This window comes from Tinamus guttatus, unplaced genomic scaffold, assembly GCF_059628265.1.
Source record: "Tinamus guttatus ecotype Peru unplaced genomic scaffold, ASM5962826v1 Tinamus_guttatus_pri_ptg000323l, whole genome shotgun sequence".
In the NCBI taxonomy this organism is placed as follows: domain Eukaryota; kingdom Metazoa; phylum Chordata; class Aves; order Tinamiformes; family Tinamidae; genus Tinamus; species Tinamus guttatus.
In genome coordinates, this window is record NW_028288857.1 from 3,087,751 (window position 1) to 3,105,481 (window position 17,731).

The following is a 17,731-nucleotide window of genomic DNA, read 5'->3' on the forward strand; positions in this document are numbered from 1 at the left end:
TATTATAAAGATTCTTTTGTTCTGTGCTTGAACATCTGGTACAGTGTACTTATTCCACTGTGCTTTTGGAAAGTATGCTGCGGTCACTGACCATGTTTAATGCATTGCTCAAAAATGTCATATGCACAGAGTAATAGTGTTACTTGCCTGCAGTGTGATCCACCTAATGGCTGAATCATTCTCCTTGGAACGTTACAATAAGAGTAATTAATAACATCTCTAGTGTTTGAGAAATTCCTGCATCCTTTCAAACTTTCTTTTTACAAAGCAAGCTGAATTTTTCATTAAGATCTGATTAACGTAGCTTTGCTCTTCTGGGAATTGCCACACAAGGTCAGAATACCTCTACACCTACAGGCTTGCTGCAGATTAGTTTTGTGAATGGAGCTTCACCCAAGTCAGATGCCTCATTCTGCATTTTGGCACATATTGACTGAATTTCCCCTAGCTACCAGCTCAGGATTGCCTGCAGAATAAAAGTTGCCAGCTAATGTAATTTAGCCATTTTTAAGCTGCAAACTCCTTTCATCACCTGTGTCGCTCGCTCTGGGGAGAGGCTCTGCAGGTAGCTCCCCAGGGACTGCAGAATATCAAACCTTTATCTTGAGTTTGCAAACGGAGCAAGGGCTGCCTGACACAGTTAGCATTTCCAGGCACTGCAGCACAGCTCCCTTGTGCACAGAACACAAGGGTAACCTCAGAGCACGTGTCAATCTTAAGGTTAAAAGCATAGTTAAAACCTAGCAGCATTCTAGAAACAGTAAAAACTGTGCAACAGAGATGTAGCAACACACTACTGTGGGAATTGGAATTATATGTAACACGAGAAACCATCCTTATTTGCCTCAGTTCCTGAGCAGTAAGATCTGCCAAAACCCTAAAAATCTGTAAATAAATCCTTGCAGCTTGCAAGGGTAACATGACAACCAGCCCCTGAGAGAAGGGGAAGACTAATTCTGAAAGTTATCTTGAGTTAAAATAATGTCCAGAGCAGTGAAAATATATTTAAATGATCCTCAGTTACTGATCAAACAAATTTCACTTCAGGGTGAAAAGCACAAATTGTACTACTGCAGATTATGCCCAAATTTCAAAGAGCTACATCCTTGCATGTCAATATAAGCATGTGCTGGTATCTGTGTCTTATGTCTTCAGATACAGGATCTTCCTCTGAGCTGTGAAACAAAATTTTACTTTAAAGTATAATTCAGAATGAAACAGGCTATACAGAAATGTCCATCTTACCTTGCCTGACCACTGATTCATGCAGAAAAAGAACAGCTTTAGCTAATACTGATCGCTTGGCATGCAGAAATTGGTTAATTTTGCTAAATAACCTATGATCATCAGTAATCACAAGATGGGAAATGCAACCACTGCATCCCAGCAGATCACTGTTCCCAATAACTTGAGTGTGAATCCAGTGCACCAACATCTAGCAACGTTCCTGCCGTCGGCTGGGCCTTAGGGATGGAAGGAAGGGCTTGTGCTCTTACAAATCCTGCTCCTTTTAGCTTGTTTCACAAGGTAAATAGGTAGTACCATTCTATGCAGCTAGCACAGCCTAATTATTCAGATACACATTTAACAAGTCTCCAGATGAAGCATGGATGAATGTTTTTCCAGCTAATCACTTTAACTATGCAAACACGAGTGCATGCAAAGACTTCCACCACAGTTAAATATTCAGCAGCACACTCCACTGTTCCTTCTTATTTCTCCATCTAGAAGCATGAAGTATTTTATGCTAAAAGCTAGATTCAGAGGGTGGATTAGTGAGAAGACAGACACCAACAGCTTTCGTGTCCAAGTTTACTATAAGCCTATTGACTCAGCACATATACAGTCTGTTATGTCACAAATTTCTATAAATCAGGATTAAAACCACTCAGTGGATTAATACGAACTCGGCCAGTAATCCAACTGAACATGATGAATATTGTGCCTTTAATATGTCTCTTTTATATTTCAGCTACAACCTTTAACTGAGGCAGTGCAGCTCTACTCGTCCTGTCAAGATGAGGATGAGCTTGAGCAGCTCACTCATTTCTGAGCACAGAAGAGAAATTCTGCCCATCTGAGATACGAAACAGAACTCAAAAAATACCATCAACAAATTACCCCAGTCAAGCAACCCACGTGACTTTGAATTCCATGTACTGTAAGATAAGTTAGATTGCTCTATTCTTAGCAGAATCTGCTGAATTAAGAGCTATGCCTGTTTGCTCAGAGAATTTGAGGTCTACAGAAGTGCAATCATGGCCCCAGGCTGGCAAATGATCTTCAGCTGCACTCTCCAGCCTTAAGAGAAAACTCCCCACCATCCAGATCAGCACAGAGCAAGGAGAATTCAAAAGTAATTTTTACTGCTGGTGAACCAGAAAGCAGGATATCGGTTAGTAAAAACTGCTGTGTTTTTCCACAGCTCCTTTTACCAGCTATCACTAAGTCAATCTACAAATTAAAAAGCTACATTTTTTGAAAACTAAGCAGGTATTCTATAAGGGAAAAACAAGATCAGAGAAAGACATAATTAATTTTTACAGTGTACCATGACTAATCCTGGCATATATTCAGGTACTGGAACGGCAATCACTGAGTACGAATGAAAACAGTGTTGAACCCTGTCCTATTTTTATCAGATGAAAGCCACAAACCTAGCTGTGCTTCTGCTTAGTGCTGCATTTTCTCCTATCCTGATAGCTTTTACAGCTGGAGAAATAGCTACTTACAGCACTATTCTGCTGTAAAAACTATTGCTACTTACAGCTATTTGGATTATAGTTGCATTATGTCACAGAAAAGGAGGTCCAGGGGAGGCAAGCTATGAACATTTCCATGGGTTCTTTAAGCATTTCCAGGGTGTATCAGTTCCTCTGCTTTCAGGAGAGAAGTTGTGCTTTGAAATTCCTGATCGTAATTTAAGTGGTGTTAGGATTAAATTATGTTTGTTTACAAATAAACTGAAACAGTTACACAAGGTTATGCTGCAAACCAGCAGCAGAGAAACGGAACTCCAAAGACCAATTCCACACAATTTTCCCTTCTAATTTATACAGTTCACAGCATTTTAAAAATGGTACTTGAGGGTAAAAAACTAGTGCTACTGATGTGATGGTATACTTTACCTGTGACACTTTGGCCATCCAGCACTGTTTTTATTAGGCCCACAAATAGGTCACAAAAGCTGTTCTATACAAACAGCTGCTCACAGTTCAAAAATTCCCTCACATAATGTTAATTTTTTTGAAGAAAAAAGTCATATTTTTCCAGAATGTATACTTCCGAATTCAGTCATTAAACCCATTTTTTAGCCAGTGCAGGGTGTAATATCATTGAAAAAGTAGTAAAGACTTGCTTTGGATTGACAGTCAGTTTTGGGGGGGGGGTTAGAAAGCTTGTGCATGTGTGCTAAGGTGCAAGCTGTCCTCCCATCCTCAACCCCTTTTCTTCCCTCAATTTCTCGGCTGCCATTCTTGGAAACCAAGAGAAAGGTGGAAGGGAGTGGAAACCCAGCTGCTTTAACTGCCTTCTCTCCCAGTAAAGCAGCACTCGTCATGCAGTATACTCTGTACAAGATACAGACTGCCACTACAAGGATGAGAAGTTGAATGTCCCAAAGAAAAAAATACTAATTCTTTGAGAAGATATTTGACCCAAGCTAAGTTAGTACTTAAACTCACTTTTCCTGCTTATTTTCCAACAGAAAAATACTCATCCTTGTCTCCTGCTGAACATTTTTCATTGATATATTAACAAGTACTTCCTGCAAAAACTCTTCCGGGAGTATCTTTGCTCAGTCCAACTAAACAGTAAAGTGCTGAAATTCCAGCCTCCAAGCATGATTAAAAGTACCATTAATTGCCATAAAGAGGCGCTAGCTCTTTCCCCCAGTGGAAGCATAAGGAAGGGACACACCTTTGGAGTGCTTCCCCGAAGGCCTCTTGGGCAATGACTCCTCAATGGAATGTGTTGACGTATGTAGCACATTTTCCAAACTGTTACTGACGCTGTTGATGGGGGTCTCGGACCTCGGAGGGACCTGGAAAGAAGAACACAAAAAAACACTATAATACACCAAAATAATGCTAGATTGCTGCACCCTCCTCCGGAGCGGAGGGCACCACTCAAAGCAGTTTGGAGACATATATGCTTCTTTTAAAACCAAGTTGCTATTGACACCACAGAAGTAACAGTTCAGGGAAACTGTTCTAGATTTGTGTGTAGCTGCTGACCAGGTTAGTGAAGATAATCTATAAAGCCACTTAAAGTATAATTATTTTTTAAATAATAGTCACCCAGGAGTCAATCGTAGACCTGTTGCAAGGCAGTTAACTTTTCAACAGTAAAACTAGAGGAAGAAAATCTCTGGGAAAATAACATTATGTTTGCCATCTACTTATACAGATGCAGAATGAAGGCATGGAAAAGTATTTCCACATAGATTGCATGGAATGAATTCTAATATAGAGAAAAAGCTATCTTGTTGTTTTTGCCATTTGCAAGCCTGCTATCAAGATCAGATTTCAACAAAAAATTACACACTGAAAACTGCCCAAACAGTAAGCTGCACCATCAAAACAGATTTCATGGCCTAATATGTACCTTCTAAACTGCACTTAACATAACAAAATACTTTCACCATTACTTAAAGCTACAGAAACGAACATAAATCACAAGAAAAGGCAGAATAGGACATTGCCTGCTTTAGCTGCTGTCCACAAGGCCATTCACAATTATGTAGCAACACAAAAACATCTATTACTTGTAGTATAACATTCAACGCCTGCCTCATAAGCAAGGCAATTACTCGCTTGTTTTCTAGGTAATGAGGAGCAGAAGTGGATGAACAGTCACATTAGCAGCACAAACACAAGGGTTGAAGTATCTGAAAGAGGAAAATGCCTTTTAAAGAGGTAGTTACGAGCAACAAAAGTGCTCCCACTAACTAATGCATTGCTTGAATTTCAATCACCGCATTTGGAATTAACTGAAATCTCAGTATGCAGCGCTGGAACTGTAATTTAACAAGTATTTTGGCCTTTCACAAGTCTCCAAGGAAAATATCAGCTGGACACAAAAAAGCAGCTCTCCTTTACTCATGGTAACTAATATGGGAGACTAGAGTTTCCTGCGGGCTCATTCAGAGCCATTACTTGAGACCTGGAGGTTGGAAGGACCATTTACACTTAGAACAATACTGTGCTCACCCTCCCATTGCCTTACACATTGATATCAACCAACACAATGCCGGTTAAAAATAGCAACTTCCTAATTCTATACAATTACCTATTGTAAGCTTCGTTTTACAACTGACTTACATGTTCATATACACGTAGCTTAAGGCAGTGGCAGGATTACAAATACCTGCTGTCCTCTTCAGCACTGCTGGCTTATTTCTGGAATAAAGAAGTTTATTTGTACAGCTCTTCCCTAGCGGAGTAGTTTTCTAACAATAAGAACAATTTATTATCAAGCTTTTGTATACAAGCCCAGCAATTAAACTTTAAGCTTGCAGGTGAGGGCGGAGGTGGAGGCAGGGATTAAATCTTCCTGCCTAAATCAAGCTTCACCAAAGAGCTTCCTTACTGCACCTTGGCTTTCCTGGAGCTCCATAAGCTCCTGCTCCTGTGCATTGCTGCTAAGGGGAAGCTCCAGAGGACTCTGCAATGTCCCACCATCCTGCTGGCAAGGGAAGGCCTCAAAACTAAGTGCCAAAGAAAATTAGATCGAGGGAGGACTATGTCATCCTAAACAGCCTGGTTCTGAATATCTGGAACAGTCTGCAAAACACTTGCAGTAATGCTTGAAACTGAGCAAGACCAGAGCCACATGGTTTCAGAATTTCCCTATTGTAACAGAAACTGCTTATCTTTATATTCCCTTTCCTCCTCCCAGTCCGCTGCCCTTCCAGTAAACATTGCGTGCAACTTCAAATTTGCATTGTGTTTATACATAGCCTCCAATTGTTTCCATAAAGATTTCATTTTTATGTATTTGGTAAAGATTAATTTAGCCCATATGTCTTGAAGGACTGAGCTCATACTCTATCTGATTTTGCCTCACATCAAAGCAGAGCAGTTTCAGTTTGGCTTTGAAATATCACAACACGCTGATGAGTTCCAAACGGAGACTGTCTTTAGCGAGCTCAACGGTGTTAGAACCAATCTGTCTGCCTGGAATTTTTGTTCCAGATTTTAAATAACTTTTTCCACTGACTTAAACATACCAAGAGTGCAAAGGCTTGGATTTGTTTAAGAAAAGAAGGAAATTTATTTGCAAAACATTTTTCATCATAAAGTTATTCCCAAATAAGCAACAGCCACTTTTTAAAATCTGAGGCTAAGTGAGGCACCCAGGAACAATATCACAAACTAGGAACTGCAGGAATTACTGTCCTGGGGAGGCTGGGAGAAACAGGGACAAAAGCCTGAGATGCTCAGGAAGGATTTGACTGAACAAGCTGTGGATAATTCCATTTCAATTAACTGCAAAGGAATGGGGCTCACCTTATCTGAACAGCATCACCCTCAGCTGAGACCCAGGGCAAACTGTACTTTAAAAAGGCAGAACAAATTAGAGGCTTTCCAAGAACACGGGCTCTGCCCTAAACATCCCTAAGGTACTTGGAGGCACCATTAAGACCTGCTGTCCAGAGGAGCTCAATCACCAGCCTCTAAACAAGCATTCCAGGGAGATCTTCGGAAGCAGCAACCAAATTGCATTGGACCTTTTAGGGTCTATAACATCTCTAAAGAAAGCCAGGAGGCCATTAAAGATTAAGAATCTGCTGTTCAAGAGCTGTTTTAAAGGCCTGTTCTCTCAAGGGGCAAGAGCTTCAGGTGAAGGTGGACACGATGCATGATGAAATATTCAGGCTGTGCTCCGTAACAAACCCCAGGCCTCACATTTTATAAATGCAGATAAAATCTGCAAACAATTCAAGGTTTAAGTGGTTACAGCATTTGAACAGGAGACTTTAGATTTCCTATGAAATTATTTTTGAGACTATCAGCATAACTAGCCCATGAAGACCAACCAAGTAAAACTGTACAGAGACAAAGCAACAGAAAGATTCTCCACTGCTCCTATTCCTACCTTCAGCACTGCATTTTGTAGGGGCAGAGGGAGCAGGAACCCTGCACCCAGCCCTAGCTTCATTACTCATAAGTTTTCTTATCAGAGTGGCCTGTAGGCTTATTCCATGACCCTAGGAGATTCAACACTCAGAATAACTTGGGATGGAGATTCTGACACCACTTTTACCTAACTTTAGTGCTGTGACCAATTCCCCCACAGCAAAGCATCTGCCTCACTGAAATTTCTGATTTTGCAGGCAAAAAACTAGCTTGTCTCCTCAATTTTGAGGTAAAGTAGCAGCCATTCTTATGCTGAAAACTGCAAGGACTAGTCTAAAGTTGTTACCAATGCAGGGAGGGCTGAAGTGAATATGGGAAGTGGTAAATCTACGGAGCCAGATTCAGGAACTGTTGACTACGCTTCCCTAGGGACAACATCTAACTGTTCATCTGCTGCATCCGAGCCTGTCGTGAGAATAACAGGATTCATAAGAGTCAAACGTAAGAATTTTACTAAAACAGCAATTATGTGTTCTTTTTAAGAACTAACCAGAACACAGAAAATGGGTGGTTTAATAGCAAAGTATTTGCTGACTTCGTTTGAAATTGAGCCAATATTAACAAATCAACACAGCCTGCTAATATGTAACATGACTTATAATTTAAGAAAACAAGACATATAGGAACTGGGGGAAGAGCTTGATCTCAAAATATTTCAGTTGAGATAAAACACTGGGTATAGAATTAGGTCATGCATTATACAGGAATGTAGTGAGAAAAGCACAAAAGCAAAGAAAGTCATTTAAATGAAGTACTATGGCAGCAGCAAGGAGCCAAAGACAGGAATACATTTTCCAACTGATTCATGAAAAAAAATGGTGTTCAGATTTCCAAAGTGGCCAATGCAACAGAAAAGCCCTACAGAGAGAACTTCTGCTAACACTTGCCTTGGAAATGTTTCCAGAAAGGCTTTGCATAGTCATATACTGGCCCCCATTTAAGGCTAATACAGGTAAATTAACAGAGCAGCGCTCAGGAACTAAAGTAATAAAATCTGGAAAGAAAAAAATCACTTCCATCCAATCTTGTTAGTTCCATATTATTAAGTATTATAGTAGCTTATTTTGAGATTAACATCAAGGTTTTGAACACAGTGCAACACTTCTTGCAAACATGCTGCAGCATAAGCCTAAAGGCGAGGCCACACTCCTGCAGTTTTAGATGGATAAGATACTATTTCCCAACATAGGTAGGTGGCTCAAGCTCCCAAATTTTTAAAAACAAACTGCATTAGTAGTCACTGATGTCCAGGACTGCTCAGTAGGCCAAGTCTGAGCGAGAAAGGAGAGCAAGTGGTGCAAGGAGCTGACACCCCAAAGCTACAGAGATTGCAGAGCCTGGGGGAGCAAGATCCTTCTCTCAGCAGCAAGTCATTAGATCCACCCAGCTGCTTGTGAAACCACAGCCCCAGGCACCAGCTCTGACATGCAAGTACCTGACTGCTCTCCTAGGAGGATTGCAGTCAGCAGGACTGCTCCTTTTGCAGATATGGGCCTTACTGGGCTTCAAAAAGGGTGTTTAAGGAATGCTGATAAACACACTCAACTTTTCATGTCCTTAAGGAAGCCAACTATAGCACTCAATGCTTGAATTTACACATTTTACATGTTTAGTCCTTTTGTTGCAGCAGGACCTAAACGGTGCTGGCCGCTTGACATTGTTTGTCCTAGAAACCTTCAATTCCAACAGTCAACTTCTATCAAAAAGTGACAAGTACCAGGTGTGATCAAGTTAGGGGTGCTCAAATTCCTCAACAGCTACAAAACAGCCACTGTTCTGGTAGGAAGTTGGGGAAAAAATCCCCATCCCAAAGATGGGATCCATCTTTGAATACAAAAGGGTGAAGAGGCAATTTACAGTGAAATGAGATAATAGATTGGCTGGATGCTTTTGTCCTGCACTGGACACTATTACTGGACTGAAATGAGGCAGGTGGTACTTAAATACCACAGGATAATCACACACCTGCTACAAGGCTATGGTATAAATTTGGTAGATCAGAGGGACCAGAAAAGTCTAAATTGCATTTTACAGATTAAGGCAATCCCCCTAAAAATCCTTCCTCTAAATAAGAATTATATTTCTAATATTAACAAAATATTGACACATCCACAATAGAGTAACTGGAGTTTAATTTCATTATACCGTGTGCTTGAATGACAACAAAGACAAATAGTAGAAAGGAGCATTTTAAGGCACATTACAACTGTAGTTCACAGATGTGTACTCACCCTGTATGCAAAACAAGCAAAAATGCATTGTAAAAAATTAAAATTGAGTCCTTCAACACTAGCTAGGGCAGTGTTTGTTGCTGCTATGAGGCAGTCTCCAAGATCTAACCGTGTGGGAACAGGGGATTTTGTTCTGAAAAGACACACTATGAGTTAAAGTCTGAATCTAAGGAAAACACTCTTTGTAAATGGCAACCACAACAGCAAATATTAATACTATAAGCTACCCACTGGCAGCCTGATTCACCTGTGTGATCTTCCATGGCTTCTGATCGCTTAGTGCTAGAGAGGTTGCAAGTGCAACCAGTTAACTAACAGCCCCGATTCTTCACCAATATATAACTAAAAACTGAGCTCCTAAACCAGAGAGGAATAAAATGCATCTTCAACTTGCCCAAAGAATTTGAAGTGTAACCCAGTTTTCTGCTATAGAGGTATTTTATCCTTAACCACATCTACCTTTAGAAAAGCTACAATTGGGTTGAATTCAGAGCTCTTGTACTTACATGGCCAGGATATAAATGGGAAGTTGCCACAGCACAAGGCCATATGCACGCTTGGGGTGTGAAAGGATAACCACAAAAGGCAACTCTAAAATCTGCTGAAGCAGAACCCAAGCAGTGAGAAAACCATATACCTTCCCCGGGGTTTCATTGCCATTCTGGTCTCTTCAGCCACAATTCACAAATTAACGAGGTTGAGAGAAGTATTTTGACAAGTCACAAACTCACTGAATTCTCCCTCTTCCCTCCTTTCACCCTCAATATCCACTAATAGCTAGAGTGCAATATAGCTACTTAGAGTGGAAAAACAAGACCCAGGAAAATAATTCATAATATACACCAGAAATGTTCACCGTTGCTATTTATCACCACGAGTTGGCAGATCTTTAATTAAAATTAAGATCTCACTCCTAAGTAATTGATCCTATTATTTCTGGATGCCTTCAGCTTGCTATAAAAATACCGCCATCCTATACTGATCAGCACAGTTGTTTATCCCTTCAAATGTTTTTTCACAGCAAAAAAAAAAAAATGAATATATTTTAGCATAAGGCAAAAGAAAGGAATTTAGGGGTTTGCTCAGTACAATACTCATTTTCAGAAATACAGATCTGGATCACAGCAACATCTCCTTGCTAGACTGAGTACTCTTGTCTAATCAAATAGAGAAAACTGCTTCAGTTCAACTTGTTTCCTCCAATTCTTTGACCAGAGAGTGAAGTCAAACTCGTGCATTTCAAAGGAGGCAACAGATCTCACTGACAGTCTAATCAGATCCAGCATTTCCACAATAAAACTATCTTCACCGAAAAAAGCTTAGCTGTATTATTGGGAATAACATTCCTCTATTTCCTTTGTTTTAGGGGGAAAAGGGCTCTTAAGAGCAAAGACTAAGAGATACACTGCAGCAAATCCATACAATGACTGCATTTGCTTCTTTACTAGTCCTCATTTAAGAGCAGTGTTACAAGTACTGCCAACCTCAGAAGCCCACAGAAAAAAACAGAGCTATTCTGCTAGAAAAAGGCAGTGCTTGTATCTTTTTTTGGGTGAAGGACCTTGGTTTAAGCAATTCAAACCATTTTTAAGAGCAAGCTCTTGGCCAACTAAGCGCTTCCCAATGAGGATGCTGTTGAAACCCTTTCAAGCTACACACTGGAATGCCTGCTAGGTTTTAATACAAAAGATCAGCATCTTCTTTGGACGATTCCCTTACACATGAAACTCATACTTGTGAAAATGCAAACTAAGAATATCAATAAAATTATAGTCAGAATAAGAAGCCTCCAGCTTCTAACTTGGAACATAGCCAATAGCTCTGTGTAACCCCTGTGGCCTCAAGTACCTAAAATACCAAAAGGACAAGCAAGAATTGGCACATGCCACCAACTGGAAGCTGAAAGACCTGCTCCTAGCTTCTGAGGTTGAGTTTCATGTGTTTTTAAAAATAAAATCGCTCCTCAGACAGCAACAACTTCTCTTGTTCCTGGGTGAATCTACTCATACCAACAAACTAATTCTACAGAGCAATTGCTATTAACACAGTAAACTACTAAAGTGGTTAAACAACATCCTGTTTTGGTTGGGAGGCTAAAAAAATGCAAGGTCTATTCTACCCCTGCAAAACTAGCATAAAAAGCCATACAGGCACTTGATGTGCAGCATTTAATAGTTTCACTTGCTCTGTGAGCACTTTAAGGACTTGGTTTCAACCTACCAAGTAAGGTTTTTGTCATTCCATAGCTAAAAAAATCTGTGCAAATGTAATTTCAATCACCTGAACCAAGCAGTGCTGAAACAAAACAGCAGTAGAGATACTTGAAATGGACACCTCATAACATCAGTTCTACACGGTTCCCAATATACAGTCTTTAGCAGTTATTTCTAAGTTTTACATGAGCCTATGGAATTAGCACGGGTGAAAAATAGCATCTTATGCCATAAGCTTGAAATAGACATTGATGCAGAATTTGGAAGCTGACTGGACAAGCCTTGTTCCCATTCACAAAGCATCAACTCAAAACAGCCACATAAGTACAGTGTCATTTCCTTTCCACTGCAAACTGTAGTCAGACTGCTATTTATTACCCTGCTTCTACAGCTGAGGCCACAACCAACTCATTGCACTAAACATCAGTGAAGTCAGCAAAAGATCCTGTCAAAAAAAGGGAATAAAAGCCTGGCACTTTCATCCATAAGGATGCCTATTGCCACAAGATGTGCATGACAGAAGGCTGAATGGGGGGCCATTCTGACTCCTTCTGGCAAAGGCAGTATCAGAAAGACGAATAAAGTCATCTTAAAAGGTGAAAATGGCTGAAAAATGTCAGTTGGATCATTATCAGCTAAAAAAGAAGATTTTATGGTTAATCCCAGGAAATACAAAAATTTTAAAGGGCATCATTCATTAGATATGTATCTGGGCTTAATTTGAAGATGATCTGCACTCTTTCAAGTTAAAAAAAAACATATAAAATGTATTCAATCTTATGTCTGTAAGCAAAAAAGTTTGAAGAGTCCACAACACTGTCATGTAAGCACTAATGCAATTCAAAAGCGGAAGAAAATACAGAATTAAAGGCAGAAATTATCATCTTTGTGGAGACTGAATCAATAGGCTCTTTTGGGGAGGGTAGTTTTCCCTACTTAATGCAAGGAAACTTAATTTTGTTCTACCACGCAGCAACCATGAATCTAATAATTACTGACCTACTTGAAACCAGCCACAGCCATCCTTTCCTGGATAGTTCCAATTCACATAGTCCAAGAACAATCTTGAAATGCAAAAATTAAAGTGAAAAGTTATGGGCAGCTCCTGGGAGCCTTTTTGCACTCTGCAAATGCCCTCGGCAGTAAAAGGCCATGGAAAAAGGGGTTTGTATTTGCTAATAAAGCCTTAACCCCTTCCCTCTCCCAAAGCAGCCTCAGGAATCAGACAGACTAAGTTTGGGAACTCAGTCCTTTGGAAAAAGGAATTTAGCTAGTAGGAAAGTTGGGCCACACTAACAGGACCAGCTGGGCAGAAGAAGCACAGAAACATTTGTCTCTGCAGAGGCAACCAAGCACCTGACAACGTTTTTGCATTTCTGAACAAACACTTCGAATTTGAACACTTAGGAATTTTAACAGTCCCCAAGTTACACAAAAAACAGGTACTCACAACTGTTAGCCCCTGTTGCCACACTCAGCACAAGGGGAACACCGAATGGTAACTACTTTTGCTCACAAAAAGCTCCCTGTTTGCACGACCGTACACATGCAGAGCCTTCTAGCTCCTCGTTTTCCCAGGAGCTCCAATGGTGACAGCTCATTTTCAGAAGGTAAAACTGGAAATTTAGGTGCAGCACCCACACAGCACAGTGTTAACCTCAAGCTGTAGTAAAAGCTGCAAGAGGGATGAGAAAGTGCTGGCTTTGGGAAAGGAAAACTCCTCCAATTCCGAAGGCAGCTAAGAGCACAGCACGTTGGCAGGCAGCAGCCCAATGCAGCTCACGTTCTCTGGACATCTGCATTGGTTTTTCTAGGTGATGTTACAACACAAGTATTGTCACAACATAGCTTGGTAACATCACGAGATCGAAATCCACAGTATTGGAATTTATCTAAACGAGCCTCAATGGAGCAAGACATTGTTTTTTTCCACGTGCTTCCGCCAATCCTTGTTTTAAGCCAACTTTTTATTCTCAAAGTAGCAAAATTAACCAGCTATTATCTAAAAAGCTTAACAACCTTCAAAAAGAAACTTTGCATCCGTTCACAAACAAAATGCAAATTCAAGAGATGGTGAAAGTAAAATAACACTTTTTTCCTCCCTCTCAACTAGTGTATTGAGCTACCAGTGTTCCTCAAAGCCCATTTCTTAAAAAAAAAAACTATTTTTTCTTAAGGATAGTCCTTTCCTGTGTTCAGAACAACAACAACGACCAAGTGACTACACTGTTCAATTTACTGCTGGCAGGAAAACTGGAAAGATGAATCCTCCATCCATCTTAGAATGACTTAAACCATGCCAGGCCTTCTCAGCTACATAAAACATGTGCACTATTTGTGAGCCTATGATAGAATGCTCTAAAATGTAACCACCTCGGTGTAATTTTATCTTTTTTTCTACTCTTTTTGGAAAACTCTGGCAGATCTGCAATCTTTCCTTTCAAAGTTAGGGTCCATACATCTTTGGAATAAGGAAAGTTACAAGCAGTTAAGTATCTGTAAGGGATATAGGGCTGGTTTGAGCTTTTAGGTGCACACCACCTTTCCCAGGAAAGGGTGGGTGATGTCCCTCCATGGTAAATTTGCTATATGAGCCAGGGAACCAATTAAGTAATAAGCCCTCTTAGCCAAAACTTATTTTAAAGTTTAAAGCAGGTTATTTCAGTCAGGGCAGTGGTTTAACTCCATAGTTTGTAGTCGGCTAAGAGGACGTTAACACTAATAGCAACACATCTCACTACTAACTGCACATCTTCAAACGCTGCTGCTCAGCTTAATTGCTTGCAATCAAATGAACGACCTGCAAGTTAATGATGGGGAACCACGGGCACCAAGGTCAATAGCGGAGCCGTGCAGGACAACAGGGAGTTTCTTTAAGTTTAGGACCAGAAACTCACAATATTTGTCTAAAGCCTCACCAAGATGTCTTTGCCACTGGACAGCTACTTCCTACAAAGCCAATCCCCTCTTGCAGCCTCTTCCAAGGATGGGTTTGGGAATAGCTGCTGGCTCCCATTTCGGGAGATGTTCCGGGCTTGCTCGCCCTGCTAAATCCCTAACCCGCCCGGCACACAGCAAGGCAGGAGAGCTCCCTTGGGAACAGCATCACCGGGAACAGATCCATCCAGGATTACAGCGCTGCCTGTTGATCACCTTGCAAACACTCATTAAATGGCACGAGGCCACCAAAATCTCTGCCCATCCCCTCTTCTCACCCCACCAAGCGACTGGTCATGGACAACCTCTTGGGCTGCCACCCGTGAGCAGAAGGCCGCTGCTCAAGGCAAGAGGAAGGGCTGGAGACGCCGGCCCAAGGGCTACCCACCTTGTGGCACCCGGGGTAGGTGGCCACGGCGCTGAGGGCGGAGGTGCCGGGGTTCTTGCCGCTGCTGGCCATGATGCTCTGGATCTGCGTGAGCTCCTGCCTCAGCACCTGCTTCTGGTGGAAGCTGAAGGCCGGGTGGTTGGAGGCCATGGTGAAGAGCAGCAGGAACTCATCGCCCGTGCGGCCCTCGTTGAGCTGCAGCCCGTAGTTGTTGATGACGGAGTCGATGTGCGTGAGCGTGCGGAAGAGCACGCCGGCGGCCTCGCGGTGCGCCGAGCCCAGCAGCGCCAGCGACACGAGCAGCTTGCTGCGCACCACCTCGTCCGTGAGGTTCGTGAGGCTGCCCAGGTCGGCGGGGTTGTTGGCCTTGATCTCCGAGTCGCGCAGCGAGTGGTAGTCCTTGCGCGCCAGGTCCTCGAGGCAGGCGCCCAGGAAGCGCAGCTCCAGCGGGATGCACAGGTCCAGGAGGCCGCACAGGAACTCGACGCGCTGCGGCGAGGGCAGCTCCGAGAACCAGCGGTAGACGCCGTCGCGCTGCAGCCGCGGGCACCGCTTCTCCACCATGGCGCCGCGGCGGCCCGCGGGCCGCAGCGCGCTCAGGGGGCGCGCGCCGAAGGCGGCGCGCGGAGCAGCCCGCCGGGGCGCCGAGGCGGAGGGCGGCGCGGAGGGCCCGCGCAGGCCCGGGCGCTGCCGCGTCCTCGCCGCTCACGGGGCGGCCCCGCGCCGCAGCCGCCCGCCGGCCGCCGCCGCCGCCATGGCCCGCGCCGGGCGCCGCCACAACCGCGCCAAGTAATCCCTGCCCGCGAGGCCGGCGGAGGCGGACGGCGCCGGGCGCGCGCGCGTGTGTGAGCGAGGGCCGGAGCGCGCGCGGCCGCGGAGGGATCCCGCGGTGACGCGCCCCAGCCGGCACCGCCGCGCCGCGGGGGGAGAGGAAGGAGACACGCAGCGGCCTGACCCCGCGGCAGGCCCCGCCCACCGCCGCGCCCATTGGCCCAGCCGCCGGCGCGCGCCTCGCCATTGGTGCGCCGCGCGTGCGCCGGCCGCCCTTTGAGCGCCTCGTGGCTCCTCCCCCCAGAGCTGATTGGCCGGCGGGATCTTTAAATAGGGGAGGGGCGGGAGGCGCTGCCTTTTGTGTGTGGCGCGGCCGGGGGCGGAGGGGCCCGGGGCGCTGCGGCCGCCCCGGGGCCGTGAGGGGGCGACGGTGCCCGGAAAGTGGCGGTGACCCCCGAGCGTGGCCCTGACCCTCGAGCGCGGCCCTGCGGCTCCGGGCTGCCTCCGGAGAGCAGCTCTGGAGCCGGCGGCTCTGCCCTGAGCGCGTCTCATGGGCAGCAGTGGCGCTGGGAGGTGCTGCCCGAGATAAACCCCATAGCCTTAGTTTTTGTAGTTTACTGCTACTTTAGCCTAAATGTTTGCAATTTGCAGTCTCCACAGCTGCCTGTCAGGGCTCGCTCCCTCCTTTGCCCTTCCCTAGGTCATCTCTGACTTTTCTCTGTTCCTCTGATGTGTTCACATTGTTCCCTAATGCTAGGACACATACCTATATTCTTCATTTATCCCAACATGCTGTGGTACTTGTGGCCTTTTTCTTCATCGCCTGCTCCTTGAGTGGCTTTCTAGGTCTAGCTTGAAACCTGAAGGGGTAGAAGAGCAGGGCAGAGCTGCAGCACCTCATTTTTCTGCCAGTTACATTAAAATAGCGTATGGAGCCAGCATCCAAATGGAGCGTTTGGCCTGTGCCACCTTCATACCAAACCCAGCAGTGCTCCGCTGTCCCAGCTGGGTTGGCTTTTGACTTCAGTTAGTCTCCAAATGCAGCATGGACACACCAGAGACACCTTTTAAAACAGCGTTTTCCCCCCTTATTCCCACAGCTTTATTCTAAATTTGCGTTCAGGCTCCCAGGGGTTTGTGTTTAGTGTGGGCTGCACATTTTGAAGTGCCTTCCATGGCTGGATTTGCCTGCAGTTCGCATGGATGGTGTCCAACAACCAGGAGGCAAACGCATGAGCTCTTTTCCTGCCTTTTTTCCCTGCACCTTAGTTGTGTGGCTGTTGTGGCCCAGCAGCCAGGCTTCATATCAGATAAACGAGATGGGCTGGGATCTTTTAAGTGGAGCAGGGTTTTATTTGTGACCCCAGGCAGAAGAAGGATGCCTCTTTATTTTTTATAGATTTTAATCATCTTGGAGGAGGAGCCTTGTCTTAATTTTGTGCAAAATGCAAGGGAGTGCAATATCCCTGCGGCGCAGATAAGCAAGAGGAATAATATTTGGGTTTTCATAAGCACAATTTTATCTTCTGTTCATAGTCTGTGAACGCTATGGGGTGCACATGATGCCTGCGTTTGGGCTGCATGTGAGTTTGTGCACGCTGGTGTTTCTACAGTGTAAGAGAAAAAGGTTTATTCCTTTGGGCGATGGTTGTTGGAAATCTCATTATACACCTTGCTAAGATGGATGGCTGCCACGCAGAAATTCCGAATACCGGTGTTTCATCCTTTATTATTATTATTTCCCTTCAGAATAGTGCAGTCTATCAATTGTGTTTATTGAAGTCACGCTGAAACGCAAGAGAAAGCCACTCAAGGGCGCTTGGAGGGACTGCATAATGTCACGTATTGTAAAGCCAGCTCTGCTTCTGTAAGGACACTCTGTTAGGGCTTCATCGCTGCAGCCTCCTGCTCCGAGAGGCTCCTTGAAACCCTGCAGATTCTCTGTGCATCCTTTCAGCTCCATCAGGCGCTTCCCTTTCCTGCTGTGCCCGATGTTGTCTGGCCGAGAAGGGATCCGCGGAAAACAGAGGAAGCCCCTTAGGAAAGGTCTAT

The 17,731-nt window shown here is 44.0% G+C and overlaps 1 protein-coding gene across 1 annotated transcript in view; it reads right to left on the reverse strand.

Moving 5' to 3' along the window:
• Nucleotides 1-15,472, reverse strand: part of ZCCHC14 (zinc finger CCHC-type containing 14) — a 43,213-nt gene extending 27,741 nt beyond the window's left edge. Inside the window, exons 1-2 of the mRNA XM_088529096.1 lie at nucleotides 14,909-15,472; nucleotides 3,919-4,042 (exon numbers count right to left, since the gene is read on the reverse strand). Of these exons, the coding sequence (XP_088385222.1) occupies nucleotides 3,919-4,042; nucleotides 14,909-15,472 (688 nt within the window). The remainder of the gene's footprint in view (nucleotides 1-3,918; nucleotides 4,043-14,908) is intronic.
• Between the last annotated feature and the right edge of the window lie 2,259 nt (nucleotides 15,473-17,731).